General features: G+C 38.5%; 1 protein-coding gene across 5 annotated transcripts in view; it reads right to left on the reverse strand.

Annotated features, from left to right (window-relative positions):
- Positions 1-25,373, reverse strand: part of LOC133574783 (probable E3 ubiquitin-protein ligase HERC1) — a 116,440-nt gene that overhangs the window by 38,691 nt on the left and 52,376 nt on the right. For all 5 annotated transcript variants that reach the window (XM_061927055.2, XM_061927056.2, XM_061927058.2 and 2 more), the window contains 25 exons: positions 24,307-24,531; positions 24,084-24,236; positions 19,951-20,083; positions 19,587-19,790; positions 18,904-19,119; positions 18,584-18,757; positions 18,380-18,494; positions 18,112-18,229; positions 17,075-17,267; positions 15,618-15,921; positions 12,701-12,728; positions 12,578-12,623; positions 12,198-12,427; positions 11,912-12,109; positions 11,644-11,764; positions 9,086-9,326; positions 8,862-9,016; positions 7,490-7,639; positions 7,307-7,404; positions 7,139-7,225; positions 5,044-5,208; positions 4,739-4,978; positions 4,580-4,663; positions 2,724-2,949; positions 2,354-2,639 (listed from right to left, as the gene is read on the reverse strand). In XM_061927055.2, coding sequence (XP_061783039.1) covers positions 2,354-2,639; positions 2,724-2,949; positions 4,580-4,663; positions 4,739-4,978; positions 5,044-5,208; positions 7,139-7,225; positions 7,307-7,404; positions 7,490-7,639; positions 8,862-9,016; positions 9,086-9,326; positions 11,644-11,764; positions 11,912-12,109; positions 12,198-12,427; positions 12,578-12,623; positions 12,701-12,728; positions 15,618-15,921; positions 17,075-17,267; positions 18,112-18,229; positions 18,380-18,494; positions 18,584-18,757; positions 18,904-19,119; positions 19,587-19,790; positions 19,951-20,083; positions 24,084-24,236; positions 24,307-24,531 — 4,190 coding nt within the window. The remainder of the gene's footprint in view (positions 1-2,353; positions 2,640-2,723; positions 2,950-4,579; positions 4,664-4,738; positions 4,979-5,043; positions 5,209-7,138; positions 7,226-7,306; positions 7,405-7,489; positions 7,640-8,861; positions 9,017-9,085; positions 9,327-11,643; positions 11,765-11,911; positions 12,110-12,197; positions 12,428-12,577; positions 12,624-12,700; positions 12,729-15,617; positions 15,922-17,074; positions 17,268-18,111; positions 18,230-18,379; positions 18,495-18,583; positions 18,758-18,903; positions 19,120-19,586; positions 19,791-19,950; positions 20,084-24,083; positions 24,237-24,306; positions 24,532-25,373) is intronic.

Consider the following 25,373-nt stretch of genomic DNA (forward strand, 5'->3'; position numbering starts at 1 on the left):
TTAATGCGCCCCGAATGCTTAAAATGATGAAAATACGTAAATATTAAATGTCATTAAGACATTTAATATTTACATAGGGCTTGTGCGCGTTTACACTGGAGTCTGATAAAGATCCCATTTTACTTGCAGTGTTAACAGTAAGCTGGAAAAAAAAAACTGATTTCGGAAAAATCTTATTTGGATCACTTTGGCCTGCAGTGTAAACATAGTCATGTATTGTGCCAAACTTTGAAAACCTTTGGTCTACAATTTCATTTATTCACCTGGAATGTGTTCTGTTTAAATGTTCCCTGTTTTGGAAAATCAAATTTTTACTGATGTTCTAGCAATAAAAACATATTTCTAATCTTTCTTGCCTGTTTGCTTCACTTTTGAGAGAAAAGGCTCTCAAAAAGCAGGCTTTGCTACACATCGTAGAATAAAGACTGGAGCTCTGCTAACAACATGTACGTCAGCTATAGACATGGAAGTAAGTCTGATCATTTAGTTTTTCTTTATATACTTTACAGAGTAAATGTAAAAAGTGGATTACAATTTGTTGAGAAAGAGTGGGACCTTTAGGGTGGTGTTGTGACGTCTTAAAGCAATGGAAACATGGGTTTCACTACGTGATAGCAACCAGCACAAGTCACGGTCAATTCAAGGCTGACACTTTGCTGTAGGAATCCAAACAAAAATGTGGAAGCAAAAGGAACAATAAATGTATGTAATTAAGTTGTATAAACTTGAATACTGCACAGCACACATTGATAGAAAGTGTATTAAGTCACAAGCTGGCCTGCCAACATCCTAATATTTGTCAACAAAAATCAGTAGACTGGATTAGTTTACTTTGATAAAACTGGTGCGAATATTTGGATGTGAAAATTATTAGATAAAAAATTTCAGGCTACAAATAAACCGTAAATTCCGGACTATAAGATGCTACTTTTTCCCTATGCCTTGAACCCTATAGTTTACAAAATGGTGCGGCTAATTTATAGATTTTTATTCATTAACAGCCATAATGTTTTGAATGCCAAAAATATTTTTTTGTTGAGACACTGAAAATGTGTGTTATTGCTTGTGCTATGGTGCCATCTTTTGGACGAGTTTGCGCACTGCAGGACAGTGCTGCGAGGTGAACGCCTACAGTATTTCCTTCTGTTTAGTGCTTTAAACTGGAAGTACAAGTGCCATTCTGTCTTCCATAGCGGTTCTACTTGTATGGATTCTTCCTTTATCACTCCAAGCAAAGTTTGTAAGTTTTAAAATATAAATACAACTATTTTTACTTACTAAACCGTCCCATGTGTGATGCCTGTAGGAGTGTTTTCATGCATACAGTATTTGTACGTGCTATCATTATTTAATCAAGCTAGCGTTGTTAGCATTAGCTAATATGTTTACGAGAGTCTGTGTGAGTTTTATTAACTTACAATGGCATTAAGTTTGTATTGTTCCAGTTTTGTAAATTCCAAAACGTCACCGTCACTCCACTCCACCTGACAATTAAGGGACAGCGGCGCTCATACTCCAACAGGCTCCTTCAACTTCCTTCCCGCACTGTGCGATTCAAGAACTCCTTCATTCCACACTCCATCCAGCTGTATAATCACTCGCCATACAGCAATAGATGATATCTGCCTATTACCTGACACCTGACATGTTAGCTACTTCTCTTTGTTTATAATGTTTATAATGTCTATTTTCTATTTCCTGCTGGATCTACTCTCTATTTTATGCTGCTGCTGTCACATATACTGTATATACTGTAATATTGTACATGGTCATTGGTATATATTGTATATATGTTATAGACATAATATAATATATCTGTATATATATTATTCTGTACACATATTATGTATATATTCGTATATATGTTAGATTTTTTATCGCTATATTAGTCTATTTATACCTGCATTGTCCTTTCCATCCTTACACTTTCCATCATTGTAACTGAGCTACTGTGTTGAACAATTTCCCTTGTGGATCATTAAAGTTTGTCTAAGTCTAAGTCTAATTATTGAGTCTGTTTAGCCGATTGGAGAGCTAGCTTTCGCAGCTAGTGGGTCCATGACAATGACCAGTTTTGTTTGATTAGCCGTTTTACTGCCGTGTTACAGGCACCCTTTGGAAACAATTAGGGTAGGTAAATAATCATTTAAGTTGTGAAATAACTCATTTCACAACGTATATATCTGCGGCTTAGTCTAGTGCGGCTAATACATGGAAAAATATATTTTTCTTCTAAAATGTTGTGGGTTCGGCTTATATCCGGTGTGCTCTATACTACTAAAAATATGGTATGTTATCTTTGAATAACAATCTCTGGTTCATACAAAATTAGGCTAACGTTTATTCTGCTTACTTTATAGAGAGGTCCGCCTCTTCCCACTGAAGCTTGGCCAGAGAGCTTCTTTCTCTCAGGACCCCCAGCAGGACGGCTCTGCGCCCGCTGGGTTTATGCAGACAGGACCCCCCAGCCCGGAGACCGCCATCCACACCTCCGATCAGCGCCAGAACCGGCCACACTTCTGTGCACAGAGCAGCCAGCTTGGCCTCTGATAGGAGGCTGTGATGAGTCGGCAAATCACTCGAGTCGTCTCCTGCGGATTCTTCTTTCTCCGAAGAACTGAGGCCTGTAGTTGTATAGTCTGAAGAAAAAAAACAACTAAACTTGTATGTTTTGATTCCTAAACCTGACCAAGAACTCCTTTGAGACTCTGTTAGGGACTGACCTGGGGCAAAGCCTCCTACATCCTCCTCTTTCAGCAGGGGACCAATGAGGTCCAAGTGGGTTTGAATGTACTGGTTGATGTGCGAGGTCCACTGGTCGCACTGGTGGAGCCTCCTGAGGAGCTGCACAGCGGACTCGATGAGGGTAGTGCTCTGAGGGCTACACAGTGGCTCGCCGGGAAGAAGGTTACTGGGCATGCCTCGCATCTGCAGGTCACGTAGGGTCACCTGTGAGGAATGCACAAGACTGATATTGAGAATTTGTTTTATTGAATTCAATTGCGGTGTGTGATAGTCGTCTTGCACATTTAACACAGAAAAAATAATATACACAGGAACCTCGAATTGTGAACCACTCCTTGTACAAATTTTTCAATTTATGAAACACAAACCGAATAAAAATATGCTTAGATGTACGAACCTTGTCTTAGTGTATGAACACAGGCTGATTGATATCCAGTGCTCATTCAGTCAGCAGAGCAGTGCTCTTGTTACTGTGCTATGTGCTACTTTGTATAATTTTAAAATGTTTTCTTAGACTTTTTACAACATTTTTAAAGTTTTGAGTCGAAAGAAAGCAAAGTGTGGTTTGAAACATTCAGGAAGTACACAAAGCATTGTCGACACTGCCTGTCCTTTCCGCTGCATGCCAAAAAGATTAACCGACAAAGTAAAGTGTGGATTTACTATTTATTCATAATCACTGTAACGATCTTACTGTTAAAGTTAAGGGGTTTTGTGATTCAAAACTGTAGGTGCACCAAAAGACTACTGACAGTGTGTGTGTGTCAGCAGGGTGGCTGAACACAAGGACAGTTTAGCTAGTTGTTGTTAGGACTTTGTTATTAAATAGAAATTCACCCCCTTGTTATGTTTGTTTCATACACGGTACAGTATAGCAGCATATATTGTGTTCAAGTTATCTAATCTTTTACTAAAATATGGACTTTTATCAAGGCTAAAACCCATTATTCATATTTACATTGTTTCCTATAGAGAAATTTGCTTGAATATACAAACTTTTTTATTTATAAACCCTAATCAAGAAACAATTAAGTTGTTTTAACAGTCTTAATTAACTGTAGAATACTCAATATGTAAATAAATCATTGAAATACAGTCAGACAGTTTGAAGCACACAAAAATGTTAGCTTTGTAGGAAATGTGACGCTGTTAGTAAAAGTAAAAGTAAAAGATAGTAAAAGATAATATGACTATATTATACTATTCTCAAGCTAATTGGTTATATACAGGGTAATACAGATGTAAAACACGCTTTATTATTTAATATTTTCAATCTTTAATAACAATAGGCAAAGTAATCGATTAGCTGTTAAGTAATTGTTAAGTAAAAATTTGGTCAATGCTGTTTAAACTGACGATTGCTCGCACTATTTGGCTGCAAACAGCAGAGGCACTGTTGATTCTACATCATCTACATTCTATATATAACACATTATACATTTCCATAAAAAAATAGTGCCCAATGAAAAATATGTATCTCCAAAATGTTAGAAAATGTACCTTCTTTTTATTAAAAATATATTTTTTATGCAATCTTTTTTCGGGAAAAAAATAAATATATAAGGAAAACCCTTACGGCATTTGGAAATACATGCGTTTAATTAGACAGTGACGTTGATTGATAATAGCTTTCAACACAAGTGTAAAAGTGTAAAAAATGGTCCCGTCTTTTCGATATTCCCATACACCAAAGCAACATCCCGCCTTTGTTAAGGTTCTTATAATATCCAGGTGGTAAATTGCGATATAGACATTGTACATAAGACACTGCATAAAATTTGGGGATTTTACATGGAGCGTACAAGACGATATTAAAAAAAGCTGTATTAGTTACCTTCTCTCCTGGATTGCTGCTATAGAACAACACACAAGGGTAAAGCTCTGAGGCAACCACACCTTCAAATGCCAATTTGGGCTCCTGACATAAAAAAACATTTTTCTTTAAGAATCAATTCGGGCACCGCTAAATGCAAAAAATACATCAAATCCAGACCTTGTCGTTTTTAGCAAAGGACACGGTATGAGCCTCCATGTCTAGGATGCATGTGATGGTGTCACCCTGCGTGAAGGAAGGATGTGTGCGCACCAGCTCCCCGCCATGGTACAGGTTGCCACTGTAGGCGCGATACAACCACATGTCGGTGGTGGTGTGATGGTTGTAATCCCGTACGGGCCAGCGCGACACGCCCACGCACGTGCCCTCGTTGCCTCGGTTTTCTTTGGTGATGTTGAACTGCGGGGAGGGAGGGATGTGGGTTGAAAATCACAAAATGCAATTAGACTTAGAGGAGACTTTACCTTCCATATGAAGCATCCGGAGGTGATGGCAGTGGTGGCAAGGCCATAACCTTTCCCTCCGGTGCCGTGTGAGAGGACGTTGCCACTCTCCAAGGAGCAGCAAATGAGCTTATGTGGGTCAAAGGAGAAATCTCCGATGGGAATACATTCCTCGCTACCAGGATTCTGAAAAAGATAATAGATGATAGGATGAAAAATACTTTCATGAAGCAGATGCATCAGAACACTGAGTTTAACTTTTATTGAAATGAAACTACACACTGTACACCAGGGCTAGTCAACTAGCGGATCGGGGGCCGGTAAGGTGTCACTACACATCAGGATTTGGCCCCGATACCTGATCTCCTGAAGTGGTTGTTCAAATGTGAGGAGGTGTACTCACTCGCGCGACATACTGTAGATCAGGAGTGCCTAATGTGGGGCCTGTGGATCAAATCTGACCCGCCAAGTTGTTTCGTCTTGACCCGCCAAAGACTGACTTCTCAAATTTAAGAAATATTTATACAGACTTCTTTCAAGCTCACACAATTATTGATGGCTAACTAATTGCCATCTATCCAGGGTTGCTCAAATTAAATTTAAGTAAAATAGTATAAAAATTGTTTCACACAAATAAAAATAGTGTAAAAATGTTGTGAGGATGTTGTTGTGAGGGGCCTACACATACAATTATGCTCAATCCCCCAATTCAGCCCTTCAACTTTAAATGTTATTTGTACCAACTAAATGATCTTTATTATTTTCATTTAGGGTATTAGTCCATGTGGGCTGCATCAGTACTCAGTTGTAATACACTTTTTCACCACTTTTTGCAGTAATGACAATTTCAAACAAACGGAAGAAGTCTGGAGCTAAAGTCATAAAAGTTTCTTAGGCCCAAAAAATTATGACTAAAGTGGTGAAGCTTTATTTTCATTTGCACTTTGATTTTTATTGACAGTTTAGTTAAGAAACATATTCATTTTTGTTTATCTATTTCAGCACAACATAATTATATTTATTTTTGTATCAGTTATTGGTCCCTTCTTCTGCGGTATACTTGGTTAGTACTTACTTTTCTAATCAGCCTGACCTTAGCCAAAGATTTATGTGTTAAATAAATAATAATCTTTATGATTAACACGGGGGTCTCATATCATTTGACAAGGTTGTAAACTCTAAATAGGTTAGATATAATTATTGAATACAATTAAAATCAAGATTAGGATTACGAATTCAGTGTTAATATTTGAGTGGGCCCTGGGCACATCTGTAGTGGAAAAGTTGGACCCGGAAGTCAAAAATGTAAATAAGAGCCCCTAGTCTAGATAATACGTATTGGATATGCTTTGGTGTAAATTTTGCATAAACTTTGCTCCACAGTCATTTTTATAAGCCATTTTTCAAGTCTGTCTGCAAGATTTACGACTATCTGGGGGCGTTCCAAAATTGCAAATATAACCACACCCTATCCTCTCCAAAAGTATCATTATTTATCTATTTTTTGTTAATTAAACTGTTCAAATATATATCTTGAAGTCGACAGTGTTATTTTTTTCCCCAGACACGGTCAAAAATAAACTTCACAAACATTTTCTAGATTCACGTGGTCACATCATTAGGTACACCTGCACACTTGCCGATTGATACGTAGCTGCATAAACTTGCTTTTAGCAGCATGTATGTCACTGCATGTCACACGTCGGTGTTAATATGGGCAAGCCAAGATTAGATGAAAATAATACTTTATCTTACCTTGTTTCTCATAGAGAGAGTATCTCCTCCCCCTCTGGATGAGAGCTTTACTTAATGTCCAAATATGTCACATCACTGTGGCATAGCCAGACTGCAAAACCCCGTGAACAGAGGCACCCAAAACTGCTTGCAAGCTCACACCAAAATGTATGAACCTTATGATTTTACGTTTTGGCATTTTTTAAAAACGAGTATCCAACATTTTAAAAACATTTATAAGCCAGAAAAGACAAACCACATCATAGTTCCCATTTAAAATGGTTGTTTGGCCCGTGGCCCATTAGCACGTTTTCACTTTCGCCCCTCAAGGCAAAAAGTTGATACAAATGTTAAATTGTCTCCTATTTTAAAATGGACTTACCTTTGCAGTCATCTCCTCGTGGGCCCTCTCAACCAGAGGCTCCTCCCACATGTAAACAGACATCAGCTGAAAGAGGTCTTTGACAATCTACCAAAAAAGGAACACTAAGTAGAATACAAACTTCAACTCTTGTTAGTGTTTATACAAGACATGTCCTACTGTATGTACCTTTTGAATATGTTCAGGCTCAGAACAAGCAGGTAACAGTCGTTCCAAAACATGGAAGGCCAAAAGCTTAGTACGAAGGTTCTGGAAGGATGGTGATCCTGGAGAGGAAAAGTACAAAATTAGAATTATAAAAGCAAGTTAATGATGACTTTCCAGCCCCCACTTTTAATTTACAGCAATTACCTGAAGCGCACTTGTAGGATATAATGGCCATGAGTGGGTCGACCCATTTCAGGAAAGTGGAGAGTGTTTTCATCACTCTTAATGACAGCACCCGCCTCAGAAAGACCAGGAAGTCTGCAAGCTGACATTCAAGCACTCTGCTGCTGCTTTCTGATCAAGGAAGAGCAGGGAAAAAATTATTTAAAAAAAAAATGTTCAGAGCGAACATTTCAAAATACTGGACTGCAACTTTGCGCCTTGTTGTGAATTAAAGGAAATAGAAGAGAGTTGAAATGTTTTACTGCACCCTGCCTTCCACCCAAGTGCAGCTGGGATAGGCTACCATATATATATACATATACTGTATATATATATATATATATATATATATATATATATATATATATATATATATACTGTATATATATATATAGATATATATATATATATATATATATATATATATATATATATATATACGGTACACCATATTTGAAAAAGAGAAGTGCGGGATACTTTTCTTCTTGCCATATATATATATATATATATATATATTATATATATATATATATATATATATATATATATATATATATATATGTATATACATATACATACATATATATATATATATATATACATATACATATATATATGTATATGTACATATACATATATATATATATATATATATATATATATATATATATATATATATATATATATATATATATATTACATAATTAGCATTATAAAGTTTCCACAAAGAAATTGAGCCATACTGGAGGTTTGCAAACAGAACCAACAGTGCCTCTGCTGGTTGCAATTAAGTAGTGCACGCAATTTTTCTTCCCATATGATTAAATGATAAATGTTTTAGTAATAATTAAAACCATCCCTGATAAAGACATGTATCAAACATTTTTTTAATATATTTTTTTAAATCATTAAAAATTATGCACACCCTTTTTTTTGTGTTATTTTTCCCTGTGTGGATTATTTTTTCAATTGTCCTGTAAACATTACCTACCTTTAATTGATTTAATAAAAATATATTTGACAAAAAAATATCCGTACTATAAACATGTTTTGAGATATGTATTATTTTAACAATGTTTATTGTTACTTGGTTGTAGTTTGGCTGTAGAGTTTGCGGCAGTGTACAACTGCACTACATTCATTATAAATCATTTCTAATAGCTATAAATAAGTTAACATAATATGATACTAATGCATGGTTGTCATCTTCTAGATGACCACAGTGTATCCCACAGAGTATCTTCCAGTTGTTTAAGCTACCATCATTACAGTATGAATGTGCACCTATAAAGTTTAATAGAACAATTATGATGCAATAATATGACAAATGACATGAACATGTTTTAGTGACTACCATTCAAGCTTTTGTTGTCCTCGTCCATCTTCTCAGCTGTACCTCTCTCTGCCGCCTGCTGCTGCTGGAAAGTGTCCAAAATATTCTGAAGCTGCTCACACATCACTTCCATTAGCGCGTCGGAGACCTCAAGAGGAAGCAGCTCCTCACAAGAGCTGAAAACACACAACCATTTGTCACTCCAGGGTTCACATCTGCGGTGGCGGCCTGTGGAATCTAATAACCTGGAAGCGACAGTCAATATCTGCAGCAGGCGTGTACACGCCAGCTTGACGGCCCCGCTTAGCAGCATGCATCCAGATGTGGAGACAGCGAACCAGCCCTGGTTCATCAAGGCGCAGCTGTTGTCGGTCAGTGTGGAGAGAAGGTCCAGGATGCCGCATCTGATGACCAGCACCAGGTCCATTGGTTGGTAGCAAAAATTCAGTGCAAACATGGTGGATAGAAGAAGGTGCTGGCATGAACCTGAGGATGACCGGGAGAACATTTCAGCAAAAATAACATTTGTGGGCATTAACTTGCAAAAGTGATCATGTGAACAAGTAAATGGCTTCAACCAAAGGCATTAATGTCTGATCCAGAACTTGTTTGCAGTGAGGGAACAAAATACAATAACATACGACATCTTAGGAAGGACACCTAATTATTATAAAAATAGAAATACAATATTGTATACCAGCCATTTATAAGAGGTAAGTCATGTAAGGATCAGAGGAAGAATTTATTTGTATAAATGCATCTTTAAAAATATTGTTAAATATTTAACTCTTTTAGTATTTATTAATTATTTATTCCCCACGTACAGACTGAATTTGGCAAAAGAGCTTTTGGCATTGCCGCCCCTCTGGCATGGAATGCATTGCAGACGCAACTGAAACTATCTGAACTACTTCCATTTGGAGCCTTCCGTTCTATCCTGAGGGACAGACAGCGAGAAACGTTTGCAAAGTGCCTGTGTTTTTAAAAGGTGTAAATCTTTGTTTTACAGTTCTCTTTTATGCCTTTTAAAATGTTATATCTTAACGTATTACTTTTTTGAAACTACTCTCTGACTATGACTCTTGGCCAGGTCACCCTTGTAATAGAGATCTTGATCTCAATGGGTTTCTTATCTGGTTAAATAAAGGTTCTATTAATTAGAATAATATGACTTATCACATTTCATATACATTTATTTTCTATTGTCTCACAATATTCTAACTTTATCAAGAGTACCCTCACTCAAGAATGTTTTGAGATAAGAGCTGTCTAGCGGCTAATTGTTACGCTTTAATTTGAGAGCAAAAGATTGAGTTAGAAGCATCCCTGGCATTGGTTGGTGTAGCGAATGTCCCAGTGAGCCATGAAAGATCCACCCAAAACACCTGGTCTTACTCGCTAGCAATATCTTTTAACTAGAGATTAACAATGACTTTGTTTTCCAACCATGAAAAATAAATAAAGCAAGCGTGAAGGACAGTGCTGAGAAAAAGAAGTGGATGATATACATTGAATTAAAACAAGAAAACACGACAGAACGTGTCGTTGACTTGGTGAAGCAGTTGGAGCGTATCACTGCGAGTTGCACGATAATGAAGCAGAATGAGTCGATAACTCCAGCCAATGATGTTAATATCCAAACGCCTGACATTTATCTATAAGAATATGGAAAACCTGCTGACTATGTGTTTGATGGAGAAGTAGCTGGAAGGCAATACCGCTCTTCAATGTAAGTGCTCTACATTATTACTTTTCCTAATAAAACTACTGTAGTTGTTTGTACTACATTATATTGTGTTTTTTCATACAATATTTCTTATCTAAAAGTTTTTTTTCTTTTTCAAGGGCATGTTACATGTTTAAAAGGTGCTGTTTTGGGGGGTTCAAGCTCCAATTGAATTGATTTCCTTTAATGTCAATGGGAGACGTTGATTTAAGACACACATATTTTGAGTTGAGAGCTCCGTCACAGGACCAATTAAGCACGTACGTTGAGGTACTACTGTAATGTAAGAATTAGGCAGTATTTTAAAAACACTATATTTACTACAGTACTGCAAGTACAATAATAGCAAATGGTGGTATCAGTCATGGTACAAATTGCCATATTGACTTGAATATAATAAAGTCTGAAAAAGATGAGTCATCTTATATTTGGGGTCTCAACATTTATACATGCAAACCAACAGGTGGCCCCAAACAACGTCTCCGCAGGCGAATCAGAGCTTTCTTCATGTCATTTACAGACACCAGTTACCTGGCGACACCAAAGTGTCCCAAAGTTTGTGCAAGTTATCAAACAGCATAGGAGGAACTATAGTGTTAATTTTATAATAATGATGAAGATGATCAATGAAGCACCTAATGAAATATGTCCTCTTTTTGGTATTGTAATATATTTATTTCTATCTTATTTTATCGTCTTGAAAAAGAAGCGTGTCTTATAGTCCTGGCAATCTTATAACTGTTTCTATACAGTAATTAAAAAGTTAAAGTACCAATGATTGTCACACACACATTAGGTGCGGCAAAATTATTCTCTGCATTTCACCCATCACCCTTGATCACCCCCTGGGAGGTGAGGGGAGCAGTGGGCAGCAGCGGTGGCCGCGCCCGGGAATAATTTTTGGTGATTTAACCCCCAATTCCAACCCTTGATGCTGAGTGCCAAGCAGGGAGGTAATGGATCCCATTTTTATAGTCTTTGAATTACATCGTAAACCTGTAATTTATTTAGTCAAAGGTTGAGGTACGCCATTTATTAGAGCGGAGGCAACTATTTGAGGAAAAATTCATAACAAACCCGGTTGTTTTCTTTCCAGCAGGACCCTTTGCCTGAGGATGTGAACCACCTGCTGGTAGAAAGCGTGCGCTGCCGAACGCAACTCTCTTTGCAGGGCTATAGAAGCTGAATGTGTACCAGCCTGCATAGAGATTAAAACATAAACATCAGTGAAGAAAACACTAATCAACAATACTATGCAACCCTTCCTCCATCCATCTGTCCTGTATCAAATATTCAATACCGATGGACGAACAGCATTGTGATAGCGTGTTGAATACATGTATACCGTGTAATGCTGCATCTCATAATGAGCCCCCGGGGGGGAGCCGATGATTTGCGTCCCCAAAGCGAAGCACCCAGACAGGAACTGGAGCTGCACAGAGTGCAATAATGCAGGAAGTTGAGAAGAAGTGCTGATACTGCAGTTCTTGTCTTCCATCTTGGACAGGAAGGACGACATCTGATAAAAGGCCTCCAGACGCATCTGAGAAAGCAAAAAGACAATATGACCACCTTATTAATGGCAAGAAATAGCTTTACAAAAAACGTGGACTAAACTGGCTGTGATGTACCTCTGCTCTGTTTTGCTGCTGCAGGATGGCAAAGGTGATAGCCTTGGGATCCGCCTCGCCACAAGTGTGGGTTGGCGACTGGAACATGCTCCCGCACACAAAGTGCAGGGCCTGGTTCAGGATCAGTTGGGTGTCGCTTCCAAATTGAGCCGTGGGGGCAGTCGGACTGATGCACTGACGCAGTCGATCCCAAGCGTCTTTCATGATGTCCAAGGAGCACAGAGGTAAGGCTGGAAGATCAAAGACGATTTTAGCCTACTGTAAATTCACATTATTCACTGACAGTTTAAGAAAAACAACAACAATGCTGGTGAAGTTGACCAAAAATAGTAAAACAGATTTAACTCAACCTGTTTCGGGGCGATAACAAGCTTTCTTACCCATTTTATTCTTGTATGATTCCAAGGAGTTCTTGGATTGGTCAGACTGAATGCAACATATTTGTATATATCAGAATAAGAGGAGTGAAACAACAATTTTGAAGTTACGTAAAGAAGATTCACCTGTTTTCTGCCACGAAAAGACTCCCTCCTGAAATTTCAACAAAGAAGAAATTAAGATTATGAAACATTTCCTCTTTTTTTTATGGCTCCAGAATTACATTTATTTTTTATTTTTATAAACGACCCAAAATGCCAGTAATTGCATTTAAAGGTAACCTGTAATAATATTTGTCTTTTCTGGCTTAGAAAATGTTAATCAAATGTTGAATACTAGTTTTAAAGAATATCAAAGCACACCATCGGAGAGTGGGCAGGTGTACCTAACGTTGTGACCGGGTGACTCTACATAATGTTTAGGAAGTTTATTGTCAACAGTTTTCAGAAATAAATAGCACTGATGTTATATTAAACAGTGTACATTTTAAGAAGATGTTTTGTGATACTTCTGGACAGGGTGTGTTGTTTCATTTTCAATCTAAAGGGAACATCTTGCAGACGGACTCAAAATGGGTTATGAATGTGACTGTGGAGAAAAATGTTGTCAAAATTTACACCTAAGTATATCCAATACTGTACATATTATCTAGACAACAATTACGTGTTTTAAATGTAGATTAAAACAATCAAATGTACCCTTTAAAGTACCAGTAAAATGGAAAAACAAGTTGCCTCTATGCTATCATATATATCATTTATGACACCAAAAGACCTACAAAGTTTGCGAGCAAATAGATAAAATCAAAATAGTATCAATCTCACAAAGATTACCGAGCCATTTTGAGAAGATAATGAGCAAGTCTGTCACGTTATTCGTGACGCAGAGGTAGGAACCAGAGATCTGTTCCCCATCAACATCAATGCTAATCAAGCGGACTTTGTGGAAACCAGCAACGATTACTTTGAGAAAAATTATAATTCAAAACCTTAGATTTTTGAGCCCCAACACAAAGAGGATGAGCAATACATTTTAGAAGCCGAGTGTTGAGCGGATGTAGTGTTATTGAAACACTATAACATCAGCAGCATTACTAGGTGCTAAACATAGAAACTAACCATTATAAACCATAATAAAACAAACACTTGCTGGGATGCCGACTGACGGGACGCTCACATAATCCCGTTAAATTGAAAAATCAATAACAATCGTCACAAAGGGTTAACAAAGTTCTTCCGTAAAAGGGTATTTTTCGCCATCTCGGGGGATGTCAAAGTCGACCAGCCTAGGCCAAGGCCACATTTGTCTACTACAGGGTGAGAGTTGCATGAATTATAATCTAAAATTAACTTTTTGCAAGTTTGAGACAAAGCAGACGCAGCCACTGGCTCAGTGTGTCAACAATAGCAGCGTAAGATAGTTAGCTCAATGCGCCGCTAAAATAGTTTGTCAGCGTTAGCGCCTATAATAACAATATTGCTCATATTTGGTCAATTTTAGGTGACAACATGTAAATTAAGTATTGTCGGCAGTTCCTGGATGTTTTTAGAGGGTTTTATGGGCGCAATAGAGGACCCCCGATCTTTTGACTAAATTGTTAGCTGTTTATTTACGATTCCGAATGCCTAAAAAAAGCCAAGCTTGTTCTTGTTTTAAAAAGGATTGTGAATGATAAACATCACATCTGTTGACAGTTTTTGCGTATATACAGTATGACTGATCTGCTGATATGGTCAGAGTGCAGAAGCGTTCCTCTCGTGATGTCATCCGACCTCAAATCTACGGAAATTGCCAAAACATTTGGAGCGGAATATTCAAGGTGGCTGAATGACTGAATTTGTAGCATTTTGTAATGTTCAGACAGTATTTTCACATACTTTGCAGATGGTCAATACAATTGGATATAGTTTAATGCAGAATTTCTTAACCTTTGGGCCGGCGGTGCACATTGTTGGGCTGCGAGCGCCCCCTTTAGGACGGTCAAAAAATATCAGTTTCTCAGCTATGGCGTGCATGGGCCGCAGCAGTTCTCAGTTGTAATACACGTTTCCACCACTTGTGGCAGTAATGACAATATCAATCAAACAGAAGAAGTCTGGCGCTAAAATCATAGAGAAGTGTCTTAGTGGAAAAAATATAACTAAAGTGATTAGGCTGTAATTTTATTTGCACTTTAACAGTTTATTTAAGAAACATATTTGTTATTATTTATCATTAATTTTATTTATCTATTTTAGCACTGCATAAATGTATATACATTTATGTCATTAGTTTTTATGAGTCCCTTCTTTTGCAGTATATTTGATTAGTATTTATTTTTGTAATCAGCCTGGTCTAAACCTTGATAATAATCTTTCGGATTAACACAGGGTTTCATATTATTTGTCTGATTAACACAGGGCTTTATGTTATTTGACAAGATATACCGTAACCTGTTAAACTGTAAGTAGGTTAGATATTATTTTGAATATGATCAAAATCAAGAATGCAATTACTCAATTAATGTTAATATTTGAGAGGGCCACTGGTCCCTTCGTAGTAGAAAAGTTGTGCCCCATGGTCAAAAAGGTTAAGAACCCCCTGGTTTAATGGATACAATTAAATATATACATATTAACTCAACTTGTTTTTCACATTATACTGGTACTTTAAAGTATCTAGAGTGGTCTGCATCCAGATGCTTTATCTACATCTGCATTCGCTTTATAATGTTGCCTGTGCTACTCAGCTGATGGTATGAAACTCATGTGTGTTACATTTGTTGTACGGTAATGTTGTTTACAATGAACTCAGCAGTGTTATTAATGCTGACTGAGCAGATCCTTACCGCTAATCCAACATTTCTCCTGTTGCTGATATGTTTGTTTCTACTTTTCTCATGCATTCCAAATCATAATTAAAGTAAAAAATAAAAAGGGATGTCGTCCTTTCCTTCATCGCTCATGTGGGGTTCGATTAGCTTTCTTCAGGTTTGCTTCACGTCTAAAGTGCTTGTCCTTTCTTGTGAATTACATACAAAAAATGGACTTGACTTTACTTTACCTCGCGCCGGTGTTTGCAGGCTGACTTTCCTCCCTGCCACCAGGCTCCACCCAGGACGGCCGGACTGCCAGAAGCAGGAAGAGGCAGCGGGATACAAGCAGACGACATGCGGCTGGGAAAGGCAAACTTTCCTCTACTAATTCTCTTGCGATGTCCCACTGCTGCCTGGGATCCAGCTCCACACACGGGCTCACGGGGATCTCCACTGTGTCAGGCAGGGAGGAGGTGCCGAAGGACTCGTAAATAGTGACGTTCGGCTGGACCTGCATCGCCTCACGGGTCGCCATGAAGGACTCTAGGACTTCTGCAGGAGGAAAGGAATGTTGTATTTATGCATTTGCAATTCTATGGCAGTGTTACTTTGTATGCGGACCTAAAAGCTGTACTTTATTTTGTACACTTGTATTGCTTTTTTCAGTTTACAACAAACTATATTGTTGATTCATCATGATTCTTACATGTATGTGCACTTCATGTGTATAGTAATGTTTAATTTGTGTGCTTAGTTTTTAACGTAACTTCATTGCAGATACTATCAATAAACAACCTCAAGTTAGAAGTTTTTCATCTCTAACTCAAAGGACTGTTTACATATCTGCCGAACTAAATTCCAACATTCAGGGAGGGCAGAATAATAAATAATAAACCAGGGGTCTATAAAGTGCAGCCGGTATTACAATTTAGTAATAAAAATAGGCAGCATTAATTGAAAAATACAGTAAAACTGTAATGTAAGATAAAGACATGTTGATATAAAATAATTACTAACTGTTAATTTGTTCCAGACATGACCACGATAAATGAATAAAACAAAGTAGTAATCATTAATTATAAATCAAATATTTTCATTGCGAGAGCATAAAAAAAACTGTTTACTACCTTCTAAATACATTTTTCAACATTATGAGAGCACTCTAGACATGAAATAACACCCTCGAGTCACTATAACACTTTAATATAGTAATGCAGCCTGAGGCTGAGCCAATCAGTGGCCACGATACTAAACAGTGTGATCTGATTGGTTTGGTTTCCTCTGGTGGTCAAACCAATGCTTAATAAAAAATGTTGTAGAATATGCTTAAAAATTATTTTAAGAACCTGCGATATGGTAAAACCGCAATATTTGAAGCGTGGTGTGGTGAGGGATGGCTATGTAACATTTTTTAGCCTTCTAAACAAAGTGCATCATAGTCAATTATGCAAATTGTATGACAATGTCATATTGATACTGACTCGGCCGTGCCCCCACCACACTCCTGGTGTGGTGGGTAACACTGAAAAGAGTAAATAAATTATCTGTTTAAGGATACTACCCCAAGTACCGAGGCTTTCACCAATCCTGAGAGCTCTGGGGAACCAACACGACCCTCCCATAGTTCATTATCGAACCTTAGTACCGATTTATTGCAAAGGTAAAAGTTCCCAAATATGATTTGAGATCTGGTTGTGTCTCTAACCTGTAAGATCCATTCGAGTGCTACTAAATGTTTCCTCCACTGATTGCTCTTGGTCCTGGTTGTGGTTTGCGTCTGGGGCTGGCGGCACCTGCACCTCCCGGCTGCATTGACCTACGCATTGCCGCTGGTTATCTTTTGCCACCGGAGCATCAGGCTCCTCCTCTCTCCTGTCTGCCTCTGGACTCTGGGAGGTCTGAAAGCGTTAAATGTTGATCAAAAACAAAGTCACTGGTGTGTATGAATTTTTTTTGACTAGGGGTGTGCCAAACGACCGACCACCAATTAGTATAGGATGACTTTCGTGAAAATGAATGCCTTTCAATACTGATCACCTCTGGTTGATACTTAATACATTTTTGTGTACTCGACTGATAAAGATGGTTATAAGCTAATTATGTGTCTACATTCGTGTAGAGATGCTGCCCTAAGTAACTAATAACAGTCACTTCTATTGCAACAAATAAACTGCATTTGTTAGTATTAATATCATTATCATGAAACCTTATCGCTGGAGGACGAGGCTAAACATGTTTCACACAGAGTAAGAGCAAGGTGATTTATTTAGAAGGACTAGATTTTTTTTCCCACAGAATTGTCATTGTTTATGTTTACAAACGGTTTAAATGAGTTGAAAAGAGTAGTAGATAGTAGTTTATGCTTTTTAGTTATTGTGTACTATGGACTTTGTTTTGGTCTAACAATTGCATGTATTAAAAGAAAATTAAAGAACTAGTTTAAATATTGTGTTGATATTGTTACACTGTCAATAGCACTCACCATAAATGAAATAAAATTATTTACAGACATGTGATCGGTGTATCGGCAGCATTAAACATTGATCAGAGCATCCTAGTATTGACCCGATATAAAACGCACGGACTAGAAGACGACCCCTCTTATTCAAGACAAATTCAAAAACGACAACATTAATCATGCAGGTAGATATCTTGGTCTCTGGTGTGGGAGTGAAAAACAGCTTTGACTGCCTTGGGGACCTTGGTTTACAGTGTATATGCGGTAGTTTTAAGTGATGGTACCTGCTCGGCAGCAGCATGCACCTGCGAGGTCCTGGGAGAGTTTTTATAGGCCAAAAGAGACATTCGAACTTTATAGACGGTTTCAAAGACCTCCAACAGCATCTCACAGTGTTCATATCTGTCTCAGGTAGAGAACACAGACAGTAGATCATGAGCAACTCTTGGTTTGTAATAAACATATCAATATACACTGAGCAGACACAACACTAGGTACACCATTTCTGCCTAATGACCAAGAATAGGTCCATGAGGACATTGTGTTACCGACCTGTCCTGCCAACAGGCTTTGTCCTGCATTCCGGTGTGCTTCAGAAGTGCTGCCAAACTGCATCGACAGACAGCTTCCAGCAAAGAGTCGCCCGGAGATTCTCCACTCTCCCACTCTGTTCTCAGAACAACAAAATTACTGCTTCATTGCCACAAAATCTCATCACTGAGAATCTTACACATGCCTGAAGACTAAAAGACATGCCTCTGCTGAGAGCGTACTCCTCCATGTTTTGCAGCAGGCAGCCGGCAGCCCCTCTGGAACACCCAAGTGCCACCTCAAGTAAGGTCAGCGTCTCCTGGTTGAGGCTCAGCTCCGCCAGCCTTGAATCGCAGCCGCCCAGTATCACGGCCTCAGTGAGCCACGCCATGCTGGAGTCTAAAGGAGGGACATTGTTGAATGGGATTGTGCTGAAAATTTAAATTTCCCCTCAGGGATTAATAAAGTATTTCTGATTCTGATTCTGATTCTGTATGCACCAGGAAACATCATGTATTAAAATAAATCAACCGTATTTTTCCTACCCAGCTCTTCATAATCCATTTCGAGGCCATTCCGGAGGAGCACATTTGATAGCCAGAACTCTGAGCTTCTCTCCTGGCGGGAAGGCGGCAGGCCTTGCATCATACCGCCGAGGCAGCGGCCAACTGCCAATGCTACTGAGCGCTCCAAGTCCAGCAGCCAAAGCCACATGCACTCTTCCTCCTCCTCTTCATCCTTCTCCTGATGCTCGTTTTTATCTAGGAGATAAACCTATTCTAGGTAACATTGCACCGTACTGCTTTAAAGGAATAAACTAACAGACGCCATGCTCCAATTCATCTGGGTACATTAGGAAAATAAACGCCACACATTGAATAAATGCATAGATGAATGGTGTTTACTGTGGAAAGTGATGCTACCTTCATCAAGTTGCAAACATGAACCCAAACAATTATATACAATATGATATAATATTACATATAATGAAATATTTACTGTATTATTTCACTTGCATATAGTTTTTTAGGAGGATAGGACAGGATTGCCCTATCACATGTCCCTAAAAACAAATTGACGATAAAAATAGATAAAAACACAATCATATAGCAAAAGTTTTTAAATAAGTTAAAATGTGTACTTAATTATGAGGTCATGATTGTGTCCTATCCTGTGAGATACTTTAAAATTAAATCCAGGATACATGCAATAATTGAACTCCACTGACCTGAGCACAGTTTCTGAGCGTCCATCCCGAGCTCCTGCTCCTCCAACAGGCCCGTCTCTGGCAACAACCTGCTGAAATTGTCCAGGTCCTCCAACAAGTCCAGCAACTGGTCCAGGAGAGGTTGAAGCATGCTCAGGGGCAGCAGGAGCAAGGAATACATGACTTGACAGAGAAGGCTGCCTGCCAAGGAGTTGTACAACACCACTGGACAAGAAAGAAGAGGAAGAAGAGAGACTGATTACTGACAAAAACAGATCTCCACCAAGGCTTAAACATGATGTCACCTGCAAAATCAATGAAGTGAAGGGAGGGGTTAATACCAAAATATTATGTGTAGACTACAAGTATCAGCCCTTGTTCTTACTGTGCAGCTTCTTCATCATTTGTTTGTCTGTGGAACTCTCTCTTAACAGTGTGGTGGATCTCCGGAGCGTCTCTCCGGCGCAGGAAAGCATCAAGTGAAGGTGCTCACGAAGTAGTTTGACACTGCTGTCATCCTACACAGGAGCGAGAAGCATGTGTGATCTCCCAAGTTAATTGTGATGTTGTTGTGATGTACAGTAGGAAGGGGATTCATTTGGCCCCATTTGGCATGGTTTACTTGACACATGAAACGTGACAAATTGGGGGGGATAAGTGTTGAATATCTTAAAATGTGTTTTGTGGCAATTCTCCCCCTCCCCACCTCACCCCAACCCATCACAGGAAATCCACCCAGGGATAGGGCCATATGAATAATTTCCCTACTGTAGACTATAACTGGATAATCAATAGAAGGAGTTCTCCATTGTGTAAAGCTTGATTTAATGAGCATGTGGTCACTCGATTTTTAACTAGTAAGCAGTTATCAGGAGCAAGCACTATTAGTTTGCTGTTCAGAGAAGTTATAAAAGCAAACATGAGGAGACCATTTTGGACGAAAAAAAAAAATCAAAAGGGAACACAGTCAAACTGACTGTAAATAAATGGAGCAAAGTTCCCACGGATGGTGATATTTTAGCAGAGTTGGGTAGGAGGTTGGCTCGTGATTTGAATGTGAGGACTATTTATTTAAAAAAAAAAATACAACCATTTTCTATTCATTTTAGCTGTCCAACATGTGCAACATATTTGTGTAATAAAGATAACATTCAGAATAATTATATTTATGTTCAGTCGTCCCTCGCCACATTGCGCTTCAAATCTTGTGGCTTCACATCACAGATTTATAAAAAATAAAAATAAAATACTTTTTTCTACAGCATATCTTGCATACGTTTGTCCCATATTTATTGAAGTGCCGTATTTGTCTTATTTAACATTATCATGTTGTGGCGTTCGATAGAGGTATTCACTTAGCTGGACTTCTGTTTTCAAGTTAAGGGTGAACACTGCTAACAACAACACAAGCGGCTATCTTCACCGCGACAATCAAGTTGACCAACTAGCGGCAGAACAAGTTTTTAATCTTCAACACCTGCCTCATCAATAACACATCTCCACATCAGTGAGCCTTTGACACGAGCATTGTCAAAAGACAACAACAAGACATAGCAGTAACTGCGCGCCACTGTTTGCAACCTATATGCAGATGCCGAGCGGCCGCTAACTTTCCAATATATTTTAAGCAATATATCCCACATTGTCACTTGCTTTTAGCACATACCACTAGCTGTAATAGCGATTTGGATAGCTATCATAACAACATGACTACAAATTTTAGTTGCTTCTCTGGGACGGCTTTTGTTTTTGTCCAATTGCTGCTTGCGACTGTCAAGTTGACCAACTTTGTGCAGGCACTTTAAACCCAGTTCTAATTTAGAGTAATTACCCAGGATGTGACCAAGTATTTCCACCTAGGAACCGGGCGATGATTGTCACAATCACACTTGGAGGTTCCTCTGGGCTACCGGTGAGTACTGTAATCTACAGTAGAACACACTTAATGCTACTTATATTGGGTGAAATGAAATATAATAATAATGGATTAGATTTATATAGCGCTTTTTTAGACACTCAAAGCACTTTACAGTCCGAACTGACAACCCAACATTCACTCACTCCACATTCACATTAATGGTGGTGAGTTACATTTGTAGCCACAGCTGCCATGGGATAGACTGACGAAAACATGGTTATCAATTTGCGCCTACGGCATTAAAACATTCATTCACATTCATACACCAATGTGAGTAGCACTGGGAGCAAGGTGGGTGGAGTGTTTTGCCCAAGGACACAACGGCGGTTATTAGAAAGAAGAAGAGACGGAGGAAGACGCACAAAGGAGACCCCCGGAGGGAAGAACTGACTGAAGCTAATGCTACGAACACACCTGCTGCTTCTTGGATTCGAACCATGAACCCTCAAGCTCTACCATCTGAGCCATGCTATCCCAGTGTTGTGTCATGTATATAGGGCTTTAATTATGTTTTAAGAAAACATAATTAGGGTCAACATTGTTGGGCTAGGATCCGATCAGAACTGATTTTGAGTATCAATTGGATACATTGACAATAGATTATAGTACTGAAAATGTGTTGTAGCAAGTAACTAGTAAACACAATTACACATTTTTATGAAGCTTGTCTTGTTTAGGATTTGCTAGTGTTGTTATAAATCAGATGATATAATATAATGCATTTGAGATATTGAATGCTACAAACATTTTAACAACATAAAGTGGCTAGTGCACAAACACTCAAGCAAAAACTACTTTTGGCTATCATTTTAATCAATAATCGGTTGGACCGCTCAGCCTTTTTGTATCTATATATTTACTCCCTAAGCTTGTAAACAATAACCAAAGAAACATTTTGTAATAAGAGCAACAAAAATAAAAAATATCCATCTAATCACTTTAGTATTGTTTGTATACTAATACTTTACTACATATCAATAGTATCAGCAGCTGGATCAATTATATTATAGATTTAGTGGTTAACTTCCTGTGTCGTCCTGCTCGGTGTGTGTGTGACATGCTTAGCCATTATTTTTCCTCTAATCCTCAGGTGATAATGCTACTTGGAAAGAACTTGATTTATTCTCTGCCATGGTGGTAAGTATTAGTATCTTACAAGCAGTGTTCTGGCAAGACATGCAGCCTCCTGGAATTAATGCAACTCCTCCATGTGTGTAACTACGAATATGGAAATGTAATTGTGAGTCCCTCAGCATGCATCCATTTTGAAGGAATCTTTCACTTGAGGACAATCTTTAGCATGTAAACACTGGGACACAGTTGCGGTAAAGGTCAGCTGGGCTCGGCAGCTGATGTCCCAGTCTGATACCATGACATCTCACTTGTACACAGTTTTTTTTAATGCTGCATGAAAATATTTGATTCATTAATTATCCTACTTTGCAGAAATTAATTTACCACAGTCAGACCTGGAACCAATCAGCCACAATAAACAGGGGACAACAGTAGTAACTTATTTTTCGGACCATAGGGCGCACCAGATTATAAGGTGCATTGCCTATGAGCTCGTCTATTCAGGTCAATTACATACAAAAGGCGCACCAGATTATAAAGGGGTCATATCATGATTTTTTAAAATCTACATTTAAAACACATCATTGTGGTCTACACAATATGTAATGGTGGTTCTTTGGTCCAATTGTTGCATTGATTAGGTTTTAAAGACATTCTTCAAGCTGCTTTCTGACCGTCTCTTCGGGAAGTGCCGTTTTGTGGGCGGTCTTTTTCACGTGGCTCCACTTTGACAGCGTCTTCTCTTCGTCATCTTTGTTGTACCGGTAGTTATAGTGCTTCTATGACTACGGTGCGGGCTAGAATGGCAAACATGCGCACATTTTCGGGACTTATGCAGATCCAAAATACACATCAGCAGGTACCAATACGTGAGAGAAGTTTGCGTTGCACACTAGGTCGAAACAAAACACCAGATAATGTCTCCTACTAGGTGCTATTTTGAGGTCCTTACACACACACCATATTAACCGTATGTTGAAGCACAGTACGTCTGACTACGGTAGCCGTAATGCGCTGACAATCCATCAAGTGGTGCAGCTTTGTAGCTTACCAAAGTTGTACTAAAACATTTGACAGATTTTTGAGCGCTGTTTGTAAAGTTCTACATTCTCACCGAAACAAAGTTTTGGGTTTGCTTGCTAACCTGTACTTGCTAGCGTCATTTATTGAACAGGCGTCAACCTGCAGTCCACATGTATTTCTTACATGTGACTGCCATCTACTGGTCACACTTATCATTACACCATGTACTAAATAAAATTGCTTCGAGGTCGGTAAGCACAACCAGAATTAATACGTACATTAGGCGCACCGGGTTATAAGGCGCACTGTCGATTTTTGAGAAAACGAAAGGTTTTAAGTCAGAATCTGAAATACTTTATTAATCCCCGAGGGGAAATTAAAATTTTTCAGCACAATCCCAAATCACAAGTGCGCTTTATAGTCCGAAAAATACCGTATTTATTGGTTATTTGAAAGCAAAACAATCAATATCGTTTGTGTTTATGGATGCCTATTGTATGTACCTCAAGGCTGGATTGGATGTAACAATTGGCAAGCATGTGTTTGTGGAGTCCGGAGAGAAGCTGGTGAAAGTGCGAAGGAGGCTCTGACTCTCGTTGACTCTCACTTGATAGCAGCTTGTCGCTGTTTTTCTCCAATTCTCCAAAAGATCGCTCCTTTACAAAAAACATTGCAAGCAAGTAATCTAGTACCTGGAGGAAGCTGACAGATATGGTGTGTTCATACCGTGTAAAAGCCGATGCTGAGCAGAAGCGTTTTGAGTAGCACTTCTGCTAAGTAAAAGGGATCATACGCTTCAGACGAGGAGGAAGAGTAGGTCGATCGGTCAGACGGCGCAGGTGTCAGTGGAGGTCCGAGGTTCACCACCTCCCCGAAATTGCTATAACCCAACAGGGATGCAATATGACTCTGGTCCTGGAGGCTGCTGAGGACCATGTCTAACTGCAGACGCTTTGAAACACACACAAAGATAATAAGAAGGTGCTAATGGGACTGAGTTAATTTATGTAGAGAAGAGAAGCTTTTCTCACAACTCTGAGTCAGTCGTTCACACGGCTCCCAACACTGATTTTTGCCACATTGCGAGCTCTGTCCATTTACTCATTTAAAAACAATTGATACTTGCCAAAACAAATAACGAGTGGCATAGAAGTACAGTGCCAGTCCTACTTTTAGAGTCACTACTGCATCCTATTGTATAAAAAAACAGTATCTGAACCTTGGAGTCTTACTGCATGACAAGGCAACTATGCAGTATTTGTATCGTAAGTTACTAGCACTTATAGGCAGAAAGTTATTATACTGCTTGTGTGTGATTGTTCTGTGTATGTTTGAATTTACGTACCTTTTTCAGAAAGTTGCAATGTTTTGAGGCTTACATTTCTTCAATAACTTTGAATCAGCTTGTGATTTTATGAATTTGTTATTCATGTGTTAAGTGTGAACTTACCCTCAGAAAGCACAGGATTTCAAAAAATTTTTTTTAAACATACTTATTGATGTTTAACTAATTTTATACTACATAGACTTAAAAAGTAGACACTAGATGGCAGTAAAAACAAATACTCAGAGTTTGTGTTGTCAGGAGCTGGAATGCAGCTTAGCGGTGTGATCCCAAGGATGCAGAGACGGGAGGCAGATGGTGAACAAAATAACATTATCTAATATGTACAAATGGTGCGCTCACACAGAGAGGAGGAAAGAATAGTGTTGGATTTTATCAAATAAATTTCCCCCAAAAATGCGACTTATACTCGAGTGCGACGTATATATGTTTTTTTCCTTCTTTATTA

Source organism: Nerophis lumbriciformis, linkage group LG32 (genome assembly GCF_033978685.3).
Source record: "Nerophis lumbriciformis linkage group LG32, RoL_Nlum_v2.1, whole genome shotgun sequence".
NCBI lineage: Eukaryota > Metazoa > Chordata > Actinopteri > Syngnathiformes > Syngnathidae > Nerophis > Nerophis lumbriciformis.